Source organism: Pteropus medius, unplaced genomic scaffold, assembly GCF_902729225.1.
Source record: "Pteropus medius unplaced genomic scaffold, Ma_sr-lr_union100, whole genome shotgun sequence".
NCBI lineage: Eukaryota > Metazoa > Chordata > Mammalia > Chiroptera > Pteropodidae > Pteropus > Pteropus medius.
In genome coordinates this window covers 3,179,929-3,199,850 of record NW_024341894.1, presented here as the reverse complement: position 1 = coordinate 3,199,850, position 19,922 = coordinate 3,179,929, and the positions used below count along the sequence as shown (strand labels likewise).

At 49.9% G+C, this 19,922-nt stretch overlaps 1 protein-coding gene across 4 annotated transcripts in view; it reads right to left on the bottom strand.

Moving 5' to 3' along the window:
* Positions 1-19,922, bottom strand: part of CORO2A (coronin 2A) — a 51,703-nt gene that overhangs the window by 31,461 nt on the left and 320 nt on the right. Inside the window, exon 1 of one of the 4 annotated variants that reach the window (XM_039856055.1) lies at positions 19,627-19,772. The exons of 2 other annotated variants lie outside the window; for them this stretch is intronic. Coding sequence is in view for 1 of the 2 variants with exons in the window: in XM_039856058.1 (XP_039711992.1) it covers positions 964-969 (6 nt within the window). In the remaining variant the exon portion in view is untranslated. Of the gene's footprint in view, positions 1-963; positions 984-19,626; positions 19,773-19,922 lie in introns of those variants that run through there. One more of the 4 variants, XM_039856058.1, reaches the window with a different exon arrangement.

The window sequence follows — 19,922 nt, the reverse complement described above, 5'->3', positions numbered from 1 at the left end:
AGCTTTAAAAATATATGTGTGTGTGTGTGTGTGTGTGTATCTATTACTCTAAGAGTAAAGAACACTCTATTTGAAGGTAATCTACAAAGACCAATAATTAATACAATAAACACCTAATTATGGGCAAGTCCTCACCATGACTCCAATCTTTGACCAACTGTCATCCATCATAGAGTTTATCCTGATCCTGACCTTGGCCCCAAACTTGACTGGGAAAGCTCCTTCCTAATTTGTCCTGAGTCTTTATTAGGGCCTCTGATCAACCCAGTAGGGGGTGGGATATCTGACTCAGGAAGCCAAGGCCCACCTGCTGTCATCAATTCAGGTCTCTGTTAAACCAGCCATTTCTCACGGAGCCTTCCTTCCTCACCAGGTCTCAGCTGATTCTCCTAATGAGACTTTTATCCACAGTCGTTTCTGTTCATCTGAGGCCAGGACCTGGGTTAGCTGTCACTTCTTGGCACAAAGTGTCTTTTTGTCTTCCACAGGCCAGCGACAGGATCTGAAGTGACATGGTGGGACTGAGGGAACTGGTACCCCAGGGTCTCACCGTACAGGCTTCATTTTCTTTCCTCCTTCGGAGTAAGTATAGAAGCCTTATCGTTATCCATGGAAGTCGGGTGACCCACTTTCTTGGTTGGCCTGAGGTCGGGGGAGGGGTGCATTCCGGGATGCAGGACTTTCAGAGCTAAAATCTGGAAAGTCCCAGGCAAACAGGGACAAGTTGCACACCCTACCACCTACCACAGGTCTCCAGAAAACTTTTATGTGATTTACATGCAATGATTCTATTTTAAGTCACTTGTATCCCTGACTCTGACAACTTGCCTGTGAAAGAGAAGGTCCTAGAATTGACTTCTTAAAGAACCCAATATTCTGAACCAGAGAACAGAACATTTCAAAGCAGAAAAATCCAAGAAAGTTTGTAAAGAGAGGTGAATATAATTGAACTCAATCACCAACCTTCATCACTGTTGACTTAGTACTTATTCTGCGTCAGGCCCTGTGGTAGGGGCAGGGGTAGGGAAGCCAAAGATGAACATCAGTTGAGCTACTGCTCTCCACGTTTATATTTCTCAGGAAAATGGCCAAGAGCAGAACAAGATAAGATGCCATGATCTTGACATAGGACAGTGGTTTGCAACTTTGAATGCATATTAGAATAATTTAAATCAAATCACTGAGTGTGGGACCCACGCAGCAGCTCTGTCCACCATGGGAGCCTCTAGTCACGCACGGTTTCTAAGTTAAAGATAAAATGAAATAAATTATAAAATTCAGCTCCTCAGTTACACTGGTAATATTTCAGGTGCTCAATAGCCACATGTGGCTACTGGGTATCCACTTAAACAGTGTGATTACAGAACATGTCCATCATACCCATATGACTTTAGGAAAGTCACTGGTAAAATCAAGCATTGTAACAAATAATAGCTAACACTTCCACTGTTTTCTATGTGTGAAGAATGTTCCAAGTACTAACCCAACTGTCATAGCAATTCCATAAATACTATTATCCCATTTTTATAGATGAGGAAACCCAGGCACAGAGAGGTTAAGCAATGTGTAAAGATCACACAGCTAATAGGCAGCTGAGCTAGAATTCGAAGCCAGGCCGTTTTGTTCCGGGTCCATACTCTTTCACAGGGATGCCCTGCCAATTAAATGAGATAATCCACACAGCACATAGAGCAATGCTGGGCGAACACTTAGTGCTCAACGACTATTTGCTGTTAAGATTGTTGAGGTCCTAATGTTTACGGGACGCTAAGATTTGATTTAGTACATGACAGGTATATGCTGAGGGCGCAAAATCGGGGGGATCTGAGTGAAATTCCCAAACCAGAAAGTGCAAAGCAGCCCTCCAAACACAGAGTCCTAACCCCTGGTACTCACCACATTGATGGAGGGAACAGAGAAGCCTAGTAAAACGCTAACAAACCCTGCTAGTCAGGAAGAACCCAAAGAGCATGTATTTGTGCATCTTTCTGGCAGGGTTCTCCAGGTGGAGACCAACAGACAAGCTCAGCCTCATGCTCAGGGGCCTTGGGTTCTGGATAGGAAGGGGTGGCATTGGCACAGCCCCACCGTGGATGTCCCAATCACATCAGCGGTGGAGGCAGAGGCACCCTGCAGTCACTAAGTAAAAACAGTCGTATTTTCAGGTTATCTCTGCCCCAGTATCCTCCCGCCTCCACCCCATCTCCTCTCTTCTAGCCCTCTGCTCCTTCTGGTCCAGCACAGATGCCTCACCACAGGCCCACAGGAAATACAGATTGAATCAGAGAGAGAGCCAAGAAAATGCCTCATTCTTCCTGAAGCGATTAGAACTTGAGGGAGCACCTCCTGACATCTGACACTGCTCAGATCTGGGTCCCTAGGACCTGAGGAGGGGCAGGGCACCTCCTGAGGTGGCCAACCTCCCCTTCCCCACAGCCCCCACCTGTTCTCTACCCCTCCCTCAAGCTGTGCAAGGCCTGGGTAGCCTTTTCTCTCGGCGACTCCGTTGCTCATCCACCCCAGCCCAGCCTTCAATCTTGCCGTCACCATGATCAAGTCATTTCCCTTAAGATCTACCCAGGTTCCCTCGGTCCTCAGGATAAAGCTTTCTGCTGAACTCGAGTTGAGGCCCCGCACATTCCTCTGACCACCTTTTCCTCATCTCTATAGACCTGCTCCATGAGCCAAGTTGGTCTTTCGGCTTTCCCCTCAAAGCATCACGTTTTCCCAGACACCCCTTCTTTGCTCACACCCCTTCTCTCTGATTCGAACCAAGTCAACCCAAATGAGTCTATGGTTGGCACTTAGCTGGGCTCCTAGGATGCCTTCTCCTCTCACTCCATCTTCCTGGGCCCAGTTCAAGTAGAATCACCTCCAGGGGGCTTCCCTAGTTCCCCAGCCTGAATAGTCTTTCTAGCCTATGAGGTGGCCCAGGGCAGGGGGAGAGGCCCACTTGTCTCTGGGCCTCAGTATTCTTATCTGTAAAAGAGTACCCTAATATCCACCAGGGCTTTGCCAAGGATTAAATTAGAGAACATTTAAAATACCTTGTACATGCTTGGTACAAGTAGGAGCTCAGCTGACAGATGCTCCCTTCCCTTCCCTTCCTCCTGTTTTGCTCCCTGTGTTTTTTCCTTCTTTTATCCATCCATCCATCCACGTCTATTCTATTTCCATTCATCTAATACCCATCCATTCCACCCATCCATCTGTCCATTCATCTATTCATTACAGCCATCCATTCCATTCATCCATCCATCCATCCATCCATCCATCCATCCATCCATCCACCAACCTACACATTAGACTGTCGGCCCCAAATAGTCCTCCACTTCTGCTTTGCCCACCCACAGGCCAGATCTCACAGGCAGGCACCCAGGGGGAGACCGACCTGGCTCCTGGACTGAGCTTTCATTAGCACCACCAGCCTCTTCTGACTCCCCCTCTGGGCACTAGGAGCTGGAGGCTGGGCCTGTCCTTCCATAGCAGATGTGCCGTCAGGTTGGAGAGTCCTAATTCTGATGCCCCTTGTTCCACAACCTTAGGCAAATCTTGTTCCCTCTTGGGTTTTGATTTTCCACCTATAGAATGGTTATACCTCTGCCCTGCCCAGCTATTACATTAGGACGATCCGCTGAAGGCTCTGAGCCCACACAACAGACCCCGGGACCCATGAGGGCGGCAGAGCTGTCTGCCTGGCTGCTGCCCCAGGCCTAGAAAGGCCAGCGATTTTCCTGCCATGACCCTCTGGAGACACAGAACAGAGCTTCTTCCTGTTCCTTCCCCCACATTAGGCCCTGACCAAAACTCCATGCAGATTTATTGCCCAACAATATCCTTATCTGGGAGTTTCGAGAGATAAAGTTTACTGAGGACTTTCTAAAGACACCTCCAGGAGGATGAAAACCTAGAAGTTCCACTTCTGGCTCAACATCCATTCCCTGGTAGAGCTTCTGGATCTGTCTTTGGACAGAGAGGGACATTGATGCCCAGAGAGGGACTAAATGCCTTGCTCAGGGTCCCACAGGGAGCCGGAGGCAAGGCTGAAGCTCTGTAGCCCCGTCCTGGTATGGGCATCCGGCCAGGGCCTGCATTCTGTTGTCGGCAAGTCCCTGGCTCGGACCCACAAATCAGCTCTCACCCTGCTCTGCTGCAAGGGGCCTGGGGCCCAGAGTGAATTCAACTAGCATCGCTAGGGCCCTCCTGGAGCCTAGGAGAGAGCCAGTGATGACCTTGACAGGGGCCTCTGCCCCTCAAGAGCTCAGATTGATGGGAGAAGCAGACATGTAACCAGCAAGCTCAATTCAAGGCAAACAGGCTAAACAGGATACGGCTGGGCAAGTGGAGAGAGTGGAAATCTAGGGAGTCAGTGAGGGCTGCAGTGCAGATTTTTGAGTTAAGCCTTAAAAGCCAAGTAGAGCGAGCCCAACACAGAGTGAAGGGAAGGCACTCCTGATGGAAGGCACGGTGCTCAGCCACACCTGGTCCGGCCATACCTGGGAGCACTAAGGCACAGAGGGGCATGTAGTATGGCGTGGGGAAGCAAAAGGCACATCTGGGAAATCAAAAGAGTCTGATTTGTCTGGGGTCTGGGCAAATACAGAGAACAATGAGGGCTGCGGCTGAAGTGGTAGCCAGGCGGGGGCTGTGAGTACTGGCTACAGAGCTGGCACTCGAGATCAAGGGAGGCATCAATGTTTGTAACCAGGGGTGTGACCTGGTCACAGCTGAAGTGGATTTGGCCCTTGCAATTAAGTAGTTAGAACTTTCGCCCTGGGAAAGTATTCTCCTCCCTCAACTTTGGGCTTGTGTCTAAGGAAGAAATAAGTGGGGTTCATTTCACACCCAGCTCCGACTGGCCGAAGGAGCCGTGGAGCATGGCAAGGAGGAGGAGGAGGAAGATTCTGAGGTCTTCCTTGTCTGGACTTGGGAGGAAAAGAGCATGGCTGCTTAGGGAGGAGCATGTAGAGCTGCCGGATTTACTGACCAAGAGTCAGGGCCTGATCTGCCTCTACAGATCTCTGCTCTTTGAAAGAACAACCACGTGGGAAGGCCAGGCCTACAGGCCAAATCTCAGCAGCTGAGTTTTTAAATTAGAAAATGGTTTCCTTTCATTCTTCAACCTATTCCCGGTGGTAAGGGTCCCCAGATATCACTTAGGCCTGCCTGCTCCGGAGCATGCCTGGCCGATCCAGTACTCCGCTTCCTAGCTCAGCCGCACATGTAGGAGGGTGATGGGAAACTCCTTCCTGCTTTTCCCTCACCTGCTTATTAACATATTGCTAAATGCCACTGCTCAGCCTTAATCAACTCCTTAGGCAGCGTCGGCAACAGGAGAGGATGATGGGGCCGCCTTCTCCCCATTTCCAGCCTCCCTGAGCTCTGTCCAAACCATTTGTTCAGACTGGCAGGAGGCCCAGCTGAGGATGAAGAGGAAAGATGTCAGGGCCCCAGGCTGAAAGGGCACTTCCTCCCCAAGACTGAGTCTGCCAGGACTGGTGACAGTATCTCCTTTACATTTTGCATGAAGTTTTCCAACAGTGGGTCTCAAACTTGAGAGTGCATCACAGTCACCTAGAAAGCTGATCCATAAAGTCTGGGGTAGAGCCTGAGAATATGCATTTTTCTTAAGTTCCCAGATGACGAAGATGCAGCTGGTCCAGGGACCACTCTTCAAGAACCACCATTCTGTGATTTACAGAGTCCTTCCCTGTCATCATTCAATTTCCTCCTCATACCCTCCGTAGGCTGGGGAGAATTATCCCCATATCATGGATGCTGAGCTACGCTCAGCTCAGAGCAGTGGAGTCACTTTTCTGAGGATATGCAACTAGGAGGCAGCAGGAACCTGTCCTCCAAAGGCTCCTTGAGCACATAGCCACTTCTTAACTTGGGCCACTTGGGAGCGTGACTTTTGTCTTTCTATCTCTCAGATATTCTTACATAAACGTGGGTTCAGGTCAGCACTCAAATCCGGCAGGTGTTCCCATGACAGCTTCACCATCTAAATAGCAGGCACTGAGGGCAGGTGGTCAAGGCATGGGCTTGAGTCAGAGACCCGGCTACAAACCCAGACTCACCTTCTCTAAGTCTCAGTACCACATGGGCACCCATCTCTGGCCGAGTTGCTGTGAGATGGGGCAAAGGCTGAACAGAGAGCATTTAGCCTAAGCACACAGTGAGTCCTCAATAAATGAGAGCGACTAGCAGGCCCAGACAAGTCAGTGAGGGATCTAGGGAAAGATACTAAACCTCTCTGTGCCTCAGTCTCCTCATCCGTAAAGTAGGGTCCATTAGGAACCTAACTTATAGGGGAGTTGTAAGGATTCAACGAGTTTATTCACTTAAAATGGCTTAGAGCAGTGCCTGGTATGGAGAAAGGTCCACGTAAGGTCCTTTGTGTCAAGCATGATGTTTTAGCACCAAACACACACTCGTCATCACTCCATGTAAACAAAACTATTAAAGAATAGAGTATGCTACTGAGAAGTCAAAGTTTAAAAATCACGGTGGTGATGATTGTGCAAATGTGTGAATGCACCTCATGACACTGAACTGCACAGCTGATCAACCCTTTAACATTGTGGGGTGCTGACACCCGCACAGTTGAAAATCCAGATATAAATTTTGACTCCCTCGAAACTTCAGTTGTCCCTTGGTATCTCTGAGGAATTGGTCCCAGGACCCCTCCAGATAGGGAATGGAGGGACAGGTCGGTTCCCTGCAGCTGCTAACCCTTTCACTCCTGGCTGGTCAAGACTTTCTCTGCCTAGGCCTCTGGCAGAAGGGGCACTGTGGGGTGAGGCTCCTCACTACTCCCCCAGGCGCCTTCAGGACGGCCTCGAGGACCTGCTCCCAGGCAGAGGGATGGCTCTTCCCATGGACTTTCCTCTGGCTTGCTGTCCCCCTGTGGAGCTGACTCTGGCTCCCCCTCATGACAGGAGGGCCCTTCGAGGAAGTTAGCGCCCTCAATAAGCAGAACTCTCGCCGAGCTTTCGCTGGGAGCCCTGCTCTGTGGATGGAAGGTGCACAGATATTCTGCGACCAGGGCTCTGGCTCTGGTCTGCTTTGTCCTCATTCACTGTGTGACTCTGCTCAAGTCATTGTCCCTCTCTGGGTCCTAGTTCCCCATCCATAAAATGGGACCATGCATCCCTGCCTGCCACCCTCCTGAAGCTTTAAGGGGGCTCTGAAGGGAGAATGGAGGCAAAGGTGCTTTGTGTCTTTATTATATGATATGACCACACTGAGAGGCAGCATGGCGAAGGTGGGGGCTCATCTGTCCTGGGAGGCACCCAAACCCTTAAATGGATGGAAAGAGAAAGCCTTGTGCCCCTCCCTTAGTGCTGACTTAGAATCTAAAGCTATAATTCTTATCTAATTGAATTCTTAGCCAGATCCACTAACTCCCGCTCTCAGATAATCTTATTGCTCTAGAGGCAAGAAACAGACACAATACGCCTGGAGTGTCCAGGGTCAGGAACCCAGGTTGGCATCTGGCCCAGCTCTCTGCCCTCCTCTCCATGCCATTTCATATGAAAAGTCAGAGGGTCTCGGCTTATACTGTTCTAGTGGCGGTAAGCTCACCCCTTCTAGCAGCACAAGCGCCCAACTTCCTCCTCCAAATGCGTGGAAGTCTACGATTTCCCCCACGGCCGTGTCTCCATCCCTGGAGTCTCACCAATCACATCTGTTGCCCCTCAACAGCCCTTCAGAGATCTGAGGCCCCTGACCATGTGGCCCTGGGATGGCGCCACTCCAGGCTCCAGAGTTTCTTGCCTGACTGTTTCCCATCTCCTCCCCATAATGCTCTAAGCTGTCCTTATCCCACACCTGGTCTGGAGTCCAGACCATCCTTGAACCTTCTGGATGGAGCCTGAGAACCACTCAGTAGAGGGGGTCTCCCAACCCAGATTTCACACCTCAGAATAGTAGCACTGGCCAGACCCCAAGAAATCACGGGGTGCAGGAGGGGAAACTGAGTCAGCACACCCAGGGCCACCCACACAGGGCTGAACCAAGACCAGGATGCCAGGTTGCCAGCCACTCAGCCCAGGAGAGTACTCCAAGACAGGGAACAAAGTTTCTTTTGATTCTGTGCCTGGATACAGTACCAAATATTTTGTTCCTTATCTGTGTTGCCATTCTCAGAGGGACAAATTCCAAGGATGGCTGGGGAAGAAAAGTCTTCTAGTTGTGTGGCCAGAGGTCATTCACCCTACCTGGGCCCTCCTGTGATTCAGAGTATCGTTTAGGCGGGGAAAGATGGGGCTCCTTGGGTTCATGAGAGAAGACACGCCCCAAGTCTTTGCTACTAGAAAGGCCAGTAGAGCACCAGCAGCCTCCATGATGGATGGGTAAATTGGAGCACATCAACTCAATCCACATTTTCCAATTCCTGGCTGGAGAGAGAGGTGGCTGTGGGCCCAGAGGTAGCCATAGGGTCTCTGCCTTGGGGATGGGTAGAAACGTGGAGAAATCACATCCCACTCAAAGTTGGATCACATATGCAGTGGTGTCAGAAGTGGCAGCAATACAGAAAGGACCAGAGGTTAGAGCAGTGGGACCTAAACTTTTTTGAATTATTTTCTTGTTTAGATAATATTTTTCCAGGATGTCAATGAATGTCTTGCATAGGTCACTTTGGAGGCCACTGGAGTAGAAGATGGAAAAACTCTCAGAGAGGATTTTCAGGCTCCAAGGGACGGCAGAGACTATGTAGTCTAACTCCCTCACTTTGCAGGTGAGGAAACAGGGAGGAACTGGAGGAAGGGCTGTAACTTGTCTAAGGTCACCTGGCTTATCACTGGCAGATCCCAGAGAGAATGCAAATCTCTAGTTCTTGATGCTAAAACTGGCTGCCTCCCTGTCCTGGTCACAGTCCAGCCCCTTGCTGAGCCATAGGCCGATCCCTGAACCTCTCAGCCCTCTGGGGCTGCCTCCTCTGTGCGATCACCCTCTGGCTCTGAGGGTGGCTGTGGGTGGCAGGCAGACGTGCATCCTAGCAAAGGTTACAAGGGCTATCACGATGGGGGACGTGGGGCCGTCAGGAGTCACTCTGCTTTACTCTGAAGCCTCAGTTTTCTTATCTGTGAAATGGGTCTAATCAAATCTAGCTCTCAGGCTGTTTTTTGAGTGCCCATGAGGGGTCCCGTAGACATCTGCGGGCTGGGAAATAACTCCTGAGCGGCTTTATTGCTGTGCTTACACTCTGGCAGGTTCTGCTTAGTGAGGAGAGATTTGGAGTGCCCAAAGATTCTGTCTCTGATGGCCAGAAGCAGCCCTGGACACTGCAGGACTTGGAGCCTCTGCAACCCAGTGGTCCCCAAGGTATGCCAGCCCATGCCTGGCACAATGCTGGGCAGCTGTGGACATGGCTCTGAGCTTTCTGAGGCATCGGCCTGAAATCCTTCTCCTATGTCTAGGGCTCTGTACCCCACTGCTTGGAAGAGGAAGTAGGGGCAACAAGTGCAGTAGGGAGGTGAGCTGTCAGCCTGGGCACAGACAAGAGGGGCTGCATTTTCTACAGAGAACTTAAATAATAAAATCAACTAAAAGTTTGACTTTTTATCATCATGATGGGCCTGCAATTCTAAACAATGTCAGTGATAAAATACTCCTCTGCCAGGGCAGTCTCCTCCCACCTCCCTGCCACTGGCGTCTGGCCGGTACCTGATGCTCGACTGTCTCCGCGTGGCATCCCAGATAGGCTCGTAGGCTTCCCGCTGCTAGCCCCTTGCTCCTGCTATTCCTTTGCCAATAACTCCCTCCCATCACTCTTTATGTCTAGCTTCTACAAGGCTGAGCTAAGCTGCTCCCTTTTCCAAGAAATCTTCCCATATGCATTCCTCTCCATCCCCTAGCTGGCCACAACTCCCCTCCCAGGCCTCCTGACTCCCAGCCCAGGCTGTAGACTCAGTAGCATCACGGTCTCATCTCCAAAGGAAGATTCAGAAAAGGAACCTCCACTCTGAAATCTGGAACTCACAGAGTAGAAAACCATACCAGGAAAGCCACTTCCTAGCTGTGTGACCTCAAACAAGTCCCACGGCCTCTCCAGCCTCAGTTTCCCTCTGTACAAGGATCATTTCATCTTCAAATAGCCCCCATTCCTTGACTTTGGCCATCCCTTCTCTTGGCCACACCCCGCATCTTGTTACCATGAGAAAATGTTCCTGCTTCTATGGTCACTAATTCAAGCAATCCCTTGCTGACCATATCCTCCCCACCTCCAGCTTCCTGCCAGATGTGACGAGCCCTTTGGTGGGTGTCAGTACCCACAATGGATAAACAAACAAACAAACAAACAAACACAAAAACAAAAAACACAGATTCAGGCCCAAAGAGAGAGTTCTGGACCAGAGGCCTTTCTTTAAGACGTAATAACCCATTTAGTGATGCCTCCAATCTGCACCAAGCCTGGCTCCAGCCTTTCTGAAAGGCCAGCTCCACATGTCATGATGCTCATTTTTTCCAGTAACCTGAGACACCAGGCCAGGTCTCCTCTTCCTACAGTTCTTCACCCATGAGAACTTCCATCTACCTTCTCCCCACCCATCTGCCCCCTTCTCTCTTCATTCTCTTTCCTCTTACCAGCTCCACGGTCCATCACCTAACGCTTATCGACACCCTAAACTCCTTCACTGTCTTTTTCCACATCGAATAGCAAAACCCCAATGCTGGATGAACTAGGTAGGATAACTAAGCATGGCTGGGGGAAAAATGGACAAATACCAGACAAGGGTAGGAGGTACTAACAGGATGAAAGCCTTTTCCACTACAGTTTGTCTCCCTGAGCACCCCTCCTGCAAGTCAGGCCTTGTGAAGGGCCCTGCCAGGCACGCCAGATCCCAGGAGTCGTCCATGTGGCCTCCTTCTCCTTGTCCCCACAGCCAATCCATCACTAATCCCATCCCACCTTCTAAACATCTCTTAAACCATCCACTTATTGCTACTCCCACTGTTACCATCTGCTCTCACCTAGACACTTAGTCTCAGACACTAACCATCTTGCTCAGATCTTTTCAAAAGATGCAATTTTGAGTATGTCGCTCCAGGGCCCAAAGGGTCTGTCTGGCCCATTCTACCTCTCCAGCTCCACCATGGCCAGAGATCAGAGCCACAGATACTCAGTGCTTTTAATTCTTCAAATGCTCATTTCCTCCAGCCTCAGGGCCTTTGCACAGGCGGTTTCTCTCATCTAGCATGCTTCCTTCCCCATAGTCACTTTGTTATTCCCTACTCACATTTCAAATCTCATCCCAAAAGTCCTAACCTTAGTACAGCCTTCTTCAGTGACATTGGGCTAGGCACATTTCTCTACTCTGTATGCTGTCATGCCCTCTCTTCTCCTTCAGGCACCTACTCCAGGTTTTATGGGACTCTAGGATTACTGCCTATCTCTCCTTCGGTCTGTGAGCCCATGAGGGCAACACCTGTGTCTCTTTTACTCTGCTCTGTATCCCTAGCACTGAGCCGTGTTTCACATTCAGAAAGTGATCAGTATATGAACAAAGGTCCCATTCAAAAAATGAAATTGAAAGGTAGCTTTAAAGAATGAATGAATGAGCTAGTCTGGGTGAGGTTCTAGGATGATCTGTGTGGGGCAGGTCTCTGCGGTCTCGCTCCAGGGTGGCCCACAGGCCAACCTACTCCTGGTCATGGTCCTAACAAGGATGAGTAAGGCTAACCACTCAGCCGACAAGCTCTCAAAGCTCCTTCCTGTCCATTACCTCCCAACCCTCCTCCAGGCCTCCCCCATTACTCATAGCACTGGGCATTTAATGACCAGTCCACTGGGGCATTTCTGACCTGGACATGTTTACTCTGCAGGGCGAACATTTTCTTATTTCCAAGGGCCAGAACTCAGGATCCTTTTTTGTGTGGGGCTGAATAAGGAAAAAGTGTTGAAATGTAGTTAGAGCAGAGTTCAAATCCCAGCTTTACCTCTTGCCGACTGTGTGACCTTGCGAAAGTCGCTTAATCTCTTTGGGGTCCCATGTCCTCATCTATACGAACAGGACAAGAATATCTAGCCACAGAGTTGATGTCAGAATTAAATGCGTGAATGTACATTAAGGGTGTAGTCTAGTGTGGGGCCTGCCTCGTGTCATATCTAATTGATTTCGAGACATTATTTTTAATGTTTTAACATCTCTGAAACTGGGATGCAACTCATCATTAGAGTTTGTCTGCCATTTTTTTCTTTCTTAATGGATTATAAAATAATAGCACCTCTCACAGTAGATGGTGCCCAGCATTCAGTGAAATATGGCGGTAGCTTAGTTTCTGAACTTCCTTTGCAAAGAGGCAGGAAGGTCTGTGAGAGTCTTGGGGACCAAAGACCAAGAATATGCATCATTGAGGGACAGGGGTCTGCTGGGGCCTGGTGTGATGGGATGGAGCTGTATAGCATCAGGGAGCCTGAAAGCACAGGTCCTTCCCCTGCCGGGCGGCCTCTGGATCTGTCCCATTGTCCTAGTTCCTTAGCGGGTGGCCGAACTCCAGCCATCCGCACTTTTCTGGCTCTAGCCCTGTTCCTGCCAATGCGGCCTGCAGTGCCTGGCTTTGGGGGCAGTCTGGTCATAATGCTGACTGTGCTTGTGGCCACCTAAAATCCCCAGTCTTTGTTCCAAGAGGAGAATCGTGGGACGCACCTGGAGACCTCTCCTCTAGTGCTGTCCCTGGACTCTGCTCTCAATTGTTCTGGAAGGCTAGAACTGGGGAGGTCACGCAGACCTCACCTGTCCTAGTGCTGTGGCTGCCTACTTAAAACCTCCAGCCTGGTGATATCAGACTCGCCAGATTTTTATCCTATCTGTATTATTATTAATTATTATTATTATTATATTGTAACACATTATACAGCCAAATTTTTATAGAAATGTCTATTGCATATAAAAATTTTAAAATACAGAAAAAGAAAATAAAATTCTATCGTCTAGTGATAACCAGCTTGATATGTCTGAATATTTCTCTATATTTACATGTGTGTAGATATATTCTTTTCCCATATTCAAACCCAAACAGGCTCATTCCACAGAGATTGTTCTCTTCTTTGCTTTTCTAGTTAACACTACATCACAGACCTCTCTCGACATGTCTGTTTCTTCTCAGTGACTCCATGGTGTTCCCTTGTCCTCCATCCCTTTAGCTGGCAGGTCCCTACAGCCCCCTTCAGTCATGACGGTCCCTGAGGCCTGACCAGAGCGCCCGGCCTCCACCAGGATGCAGTACTTATGGCCTGATGGGTTTCTGTGGGCACTTGTCCTCTCTTCCTCAGGACAGGGCTGTGATTGGGTCATGGTTGCCTTCAGGGCCCCTTCTAAGCAAAGCCACACCCCAGTACAGAAATATTCTTGAGCTCTTAAATCAAGGGGTAGGAAGTGAATGGCGGCTGTCTGTCCCTGCTGGATTTGATTGTAGGCCTTTCAAAATAGACCGGATATGTTCTCTTAGACCCAGATGCTGGCTGGCTATTACTCTAACCCCTAGGGGCTTCAGACATCACAATAAACAACAACAAACAGGTGCCTGGCATTTTATAGCTTATGAAGTGCTTCCATACTCTTATCCAGTTTTGAGTCTCACAACAACCCTATACATTAGGCAAGGCAAGTAGCTATTATCTCCATTTTACAGATGAAGAAACTGAGGCTCAGAGAGGTGAGGTGACTTATCAAATGGCCTCCTTACTTCCCTCCCCTTGAGTCTGGCTCACTCCAAATCACATTAACAACCCTCCAGGGAGACTTCCCAACTCACATCCCCAACCCAGGCTGGGACAGAGGACTCTCCTTGAGGGGCCACAGCTCCTGGGCTTCCCTATCAGAACTGCAGCGCCCCACCCCTGCCACCTTGAAGGAAATGATGGGTCTGCTTATCTCCATCCACATACCCCAAGCATAGAAAAACCTCAATAGATGGCTGCTGAGATGAAGATCTTTATGATTATTAAGGCAAGAAATAGTCTCCACATTTTGCTTATGAGGACAAGAGACATAAAGAAGGGACAGGACTTGCCTACAGAGCATGTCAGTGGCCGGGTCAGGCCTCCATCCTCAGCAGTGTGGCTTCTTTTGTTCCACTATGTCCTTTATTGTCTGTAATCCTGGACTCCAAGCCACTGTCCGAGGTTCATTCCCGTCTCCTCTTGCACTGGCTGGGCCCTACCTGGTCTAGCCAGGTGTGAAGGGAAGTGTTGTGGAAGGGGCTCTGGCTAGGGCAGGCTAAGTTCCCCAGCCCAGGCCACCACCCTGGGGTAGCCTTAGGAATAGCAACAGTAGCTGGCCATCCATTGAACACTTCCATGTGCCACACCCTGTGCCAGCACTTTCCATCTACATCTCACTTCATCCTGCAGCTGGCACCATTATGATGCCACTTTGCAGGTAGGGCGGGAAAGACCCTGGCCCAAGGGTCACCCAGTGACTGAACTGGGACTGGAGGCCAGGGCTGCATCCCTGGCAGCAAGCAGTCCCAGGAGTATGTTGTGACGAGAGCCAGTAACAAATGCACAGTCAGAGTACAAGAGACAACTCCCAGGGGGTCTGTAGGCTTGGCAAGGCTCCACACTCTCCCTGCCCATCACCTGGCCACCTCCTACCTGGAGTTGGCTGGAGGATGAGACTTGGGCCCAGGGAACACAGGCTGGCCCTGGCAGTCCCCAGCACCCCCTGTGGGAAGGGTCATGCCATTTGGCAGCGCCCCGCAAGCTCCGGGCTCAAGGCCAGGCTGGAAGCAGCTGTCACATCAAACCTGTGCAATTTCTCAGCTCCGTTTCTTCTTATTAGAATAAGACCTCACATATCTGCTCTTAACTGGTTGAGAGATGCTGAGCAAGGCCTGCCTTTCGCCGTGCCTCACTTTCCCTATCTGTGCGATGATGTCGGGGGCGGGGTGAGTGAAAGGTGGGGGTAGGGGTGAAAGGGGGCGTGTCTCAATGGAACCCACCAACTCTGATATTGCAAGGTTTGCCCACAGGTAGCATAGCACAGTGATTAAGACCCTAGACACTGGAGCCGGATGACATGGGTTCAAATGTATGACCGTGGTCAAGCTACCCAATCTCTCTGGGACTCAGTGTCCTCATCTGTAACATGGGGATAATAGTAGAAACAAGACAGAAAGTAAACACACCAAAACATTTATCTTGATTATCTGAGATGAAAAGAGAAGGTGTGGGACATTTTTTCTGTTTTCCTATCTTTTTCTAAATTCTCCATTATCAAGTATTTATAATAGAAAAAACAAATATACTTTCTTTGTAAATTAACTATTGAGATATAATTTACATGCAATATAATATAACCATTTAAAAAAACGGGAATGATTATGAGTAATAGTATCTATCTTATAGATTGCTTTCAGAGAGAACGGGTTAATGTATAGAAAATCTTACATGCTGCCTGGAACAGAAGAAGTGCTATTGTTTGCTAAATAAATAAGCCCAAGACCGGAGCCAGGCTTTCTCCTTCACTTCCTGCTCTCCTGGACTGGACCTCCCACCTCGTCCCCAGCACCAAGTTCCCGTCATCCTCTACCCCCGTGTTCACTGCCCAGGTCTAACCTCATCACTCCAGGCCTGGACTACTTTCACACCTTCTCTCTGTACCCCAGAGGAACCTCACTAACAGTCACATCTAGCCATGCCCCTGCCTTGTTCAAAAGCCTTCCATGGCTCCCCGCTGCCCTGGATTAAAAGCCCTAGTTCCTGTGTCAGACATTGTTTCAGCAAGTTACTTCACCACTCTGTACCTCTGTTTTCTCAACTGAAAAAGAGGAATAAAAATAGTATCCCCCTCACAAACTTATAGGATTCCAGGTTGTCTCACCTGTCCCCTCTTCCCTTTCCCATCCTCATTCTCTTCAAGCTTGGTCTTCCTTGAACTCGCCAGGAATGATCCTACCTCAGGGCTTGGCACTGGCTGCTCCGTCTACCTGGATGGCTCTTTCCCCAGAAATCAGTCCAGTATACTTGCTCACCTCCTTCAAGCCTTTGCCCAAAGTCACCTCAAAATGATTCCCCTATTCAAAACTGCGACCCTCTCCCTTCCATTCTCCCCACAATTCAGAAACATACTTCTCTGTTTATTTGCTCCATCTCAGTTACCACCTATTTTATTTATTGTTTGTCTTTCCCTATTAGATTGTAAGCTCCTTTACAACAGATTTTTTTTTTTATTGTCAGGACACACCTCACCTCCCCGGAAAATACCTAGCACAATATAGGTGCTTAATAAATGAATGGCTGAATGACTAAATAAATAAAGCACTTAGGACAGAATCAGGCTGGTAGTTAAGTACTCAATAAATGTTAGCTATTATTATTAAATCATTATTATTATTGATTTTTCAAGGTGAGGCTCACATGACCTTCCTTCTTGACTTCTCCAAGCTTACAGTCACACTTTCCTAGCCCCCACCACACCCTGCCAATCTCCCAATTATAGTAAGGAGCACGCTGCTCTTTGATTATATCTTTTTCCATTTAGGCCGGACCAAATGAAATCGCCATTTCTTATAAGTCAAAAGCAGCCAGATGTTGGTCATTTCACAAAGTTTAACCTAATATGTTTCTCATGGCCCCTGGGAGGCACCTCAAGGCCTAGCACAAAGGAAGTGCCCAATAAATGTTTGTCCACAGAAATGAAGTCACTGATTCCTGGCCCTTCATAGTAGGTCTGATTGCAAAGCACCTTCCATGTCTCTGAAGGAAGAAGCGAGGCACTGACTGTAAACTTAAAATAATAAATAGAGGATTTTGCTGAATTATTTTCTAGTTCTCCTGAAAAATCACAGTCCTCTGATATTTGGTAAAGAATATAAAAACAAAACCACACCATGCTCTCAATTAACCTAGGTTCTGGAAGTTTGGAAATAACAAAGGGGAAAAAGGCGAGCTGCCTGCCTCTTAGGGATTCATTGGTGATGGCTGAGGGAAGCTGGGACATTCTTTGGTTATCTCTGTGTTCAACTGTTCCTTCCAATAAAGGTTTCAGACAAAAGATTTACTAAGCCTAGAATGTGGGTTATCAGAGCTGGAAAAAAAAAAAAATTCAGCAATCGCCAAATCTATCCCATTTCACAGATGGGGAAAGTGAAGTACAGAAAGGAGAAGGGATTGACCTAAGGTCACAGGGCAGGGTAGTGGAATCTACGTCTGCTGACTTTTAGTCTTAGGGCCTTTCCTCTGGACCACACTGCTTCTGTGTTGGCCAGACTCTGGCAATATAAGCTTTAGTGCCCCTGTTTTTTAAGCTGTATGTGAAATGTATATTAATCTTCAGCTAAAACATCAAGAGCTGCTTCACTATAACAACTTCTTACAAACCAGCACTACACTCCTTTCTCTCTCTAGTTACTTCCTTATGGGAAAGTCCTCAAAGTAGAAGGCTATGGGCAAAGGGCAGTTAGGATCATTTTCATGGACTTTTGTAACAAGGTGCCAGATTGCTCTGTAAAATTAAAGGCCACCGGCGAATCCCTACAGCCTTGCCAGCACAGAAGTTTATCTTTCCATATTTATTTTTGCTAATGTTATAGGAATAAATACAGATTGCTTTCATTTACTATATGGTGTTTCCTTTCTGTCTCTCTGTCTCTGTCTCTCTGTCTCGGAATCAAGATCCCTGGGCTTGGCTGCTCGTTTACTTTCTGACCGTTGACAAGTCATAACTTACCCTTTGGAGACAGGGGATGCCTATCTGTAAAATGAGGAGGTTGGATGAGATGATTTCTTAAGATCTCTTCCAGCTTGGACATTCCATAATTCCATGGTGCATTTTAAAATTATTAGCATGGGATGACATTTTAATAACCAGAATCTGCCATGCTCCTAAACCAGGCCAAAATGGCTTGGACTAGCCAAGCAGGAAAACTGGGCCCAGATTATACAACATAGAAATGACATGAGACTTAGGAGGCCTTTAAGCCTGTGCATTGGTGCTATGCTCAAGTGACAGCACATATACTTAGTCTGCTTTTACGAGGGGATAACAATACTCATTTGTGGTCTAGCTCCAAGTTCTGGGCAGTTCCACCATGGCCAGAAGGCAAGGTCATGGTCACTCTGTTTCAGCCCTTAAAATACCAGACTTGTAGTCAAAGGTAGCTCACCCTGAGCAAGTGCTCGTCCAGCCTCTGCTCGCATACCTCTGAAGACAGAGAGCTCACCATCTGCCCAGGTGGCCCCTACCTTCTTTTGGCTGTAAGAAAGCTCCTGGGAGGGGCGGGTCATGAGGGGAACAAAAGAGACCAGAAGGCCTACACTTGATTCTCAGAAACAACTGCCTCAATCAGGGCAGGCAATAGGAAAAGACAAGGAAGAGGACCCATTGGCAGGAAAGCCTTGAGAAGGGATCCTCTGGCTCTTCCTCTCACTCCAGGCCTCTAAGGTAGCTGCTAACTCAGAGATACACAGGAAGTGCAGGAAGCACAGGGACGCATTCTGGTCCTGATGCAGGTGGGTTCTGAACACCCTCTAGGCTGATTCCGGGACAGACACCTCAGCTCCCTGGGCCTGCCTTTGTTCCCTTTGGCTCCAGCAGGAGAAACAGTGGCTGGGCCTGGGGTTGGTTGTTCAGCCTGGAGGCGAGAAGATGATTTATGAGACCAGATGATTGCCCTGGGTAGGAGAGGAGGGATCAGATGTTGTCTGTTTGCCCAGAGCAGGACCAGCAGATTCCAGCTGTTTACAGCTAGTGAGATCCCCATCGTAAGGTATGTGCAATGGGGCGGCAAGGCCTTCCAGAGGGAATCATACTGAGGGGCTGGGCCAGATGCCAGAGGTGTTTACTCAGAGCATAGAGACACAGTCCCTCAGACACGTGCTCTGTCCCAGACCCGCCCCTACTCAGACACAATGATGCCTCTGGGGTCTGACACCCAGAAGTGAGCCGGCCCTATCACCTGGCTGGGGCATAGAGTTGGGTGCCAGCACCTGAACAGATTTAGGGAAACTCTCATACCATTCCCTAAATCCTGGGGCATGCGTGGGTCTGGTCCAGGCAAGTCTGCAGACGAAGGCCCCACTACCTACAACCTAGGGCTCCCCCAGCCCCAGACCGCGAGGGCAACTTGGCGGGCAGACTCTGACCGCCCCACCCTGCATGCCCAGGCTGGCTTGATAGGGACCTGGAAGTGTCCCATCCTTCCTGTTTCTTCTACGAAGAAGCTGAGGCCCAGCAGGTCACCCAGATGAGAGGAAGAATCCCAGCACTGGTCCCACAGGTCCCACAGGGCACTCGGGCCACAAGGGAGCCTGTAGGGATCGCTCACCACACCCAGGATGAGCGGCCTTCACTGCGGGTGGGAGGGGTGGGCGGTGCAGACGGTGCCCACCAGGACCCGGCCGTCGGGAGCACGGGGCGGCCCCAGAGCCCAGCGAGGAATGGGCCACCATTGCACCCTCTATCCGGGTGGGGAAACTGAAGCCTGGAGAGAGCTGGTGCTTTATGCAAGGTCACGCGGAGGGGCTGGAAGCCAGCCAGGTCCCCCGCGCTCCTCTGGGTCCCCCGCGGCGCGCCCTGCCCCAGCATCGCTCCCAGGGTTCTGTAGCCGGGAGGTGCAGCACGCACTCAGCGCGCAGACCGGGAAGGTACGGCTGGCGGCGCGGAGCTGCCCTACCTTGATGACGGCCGCGCAGGTGGCGGCGGTGGCGGCGGCGGCGGCAGTGGCGTCTGGCTCCTGCTTCGAGCTCCTCGCCGCCCGCCGAGTCCCCGCGCCCAGAGCCACCGCCTTCACCCCCCGCAGCCTTGCGGGCGGGGCCGGTGGGCGGGGCAGGGGCTTGGCACAAGCCCCGCCCGGGCGCCCCGCGGGGGCCACCCCCTCCCTTTCCACCCGCTCCGACCGAGCTCCTGGCCCCCGGAGGCTGGTCTCAGGGAGTGCACACGCGCACAGAACCGGCGCGCACACCGGCCCTC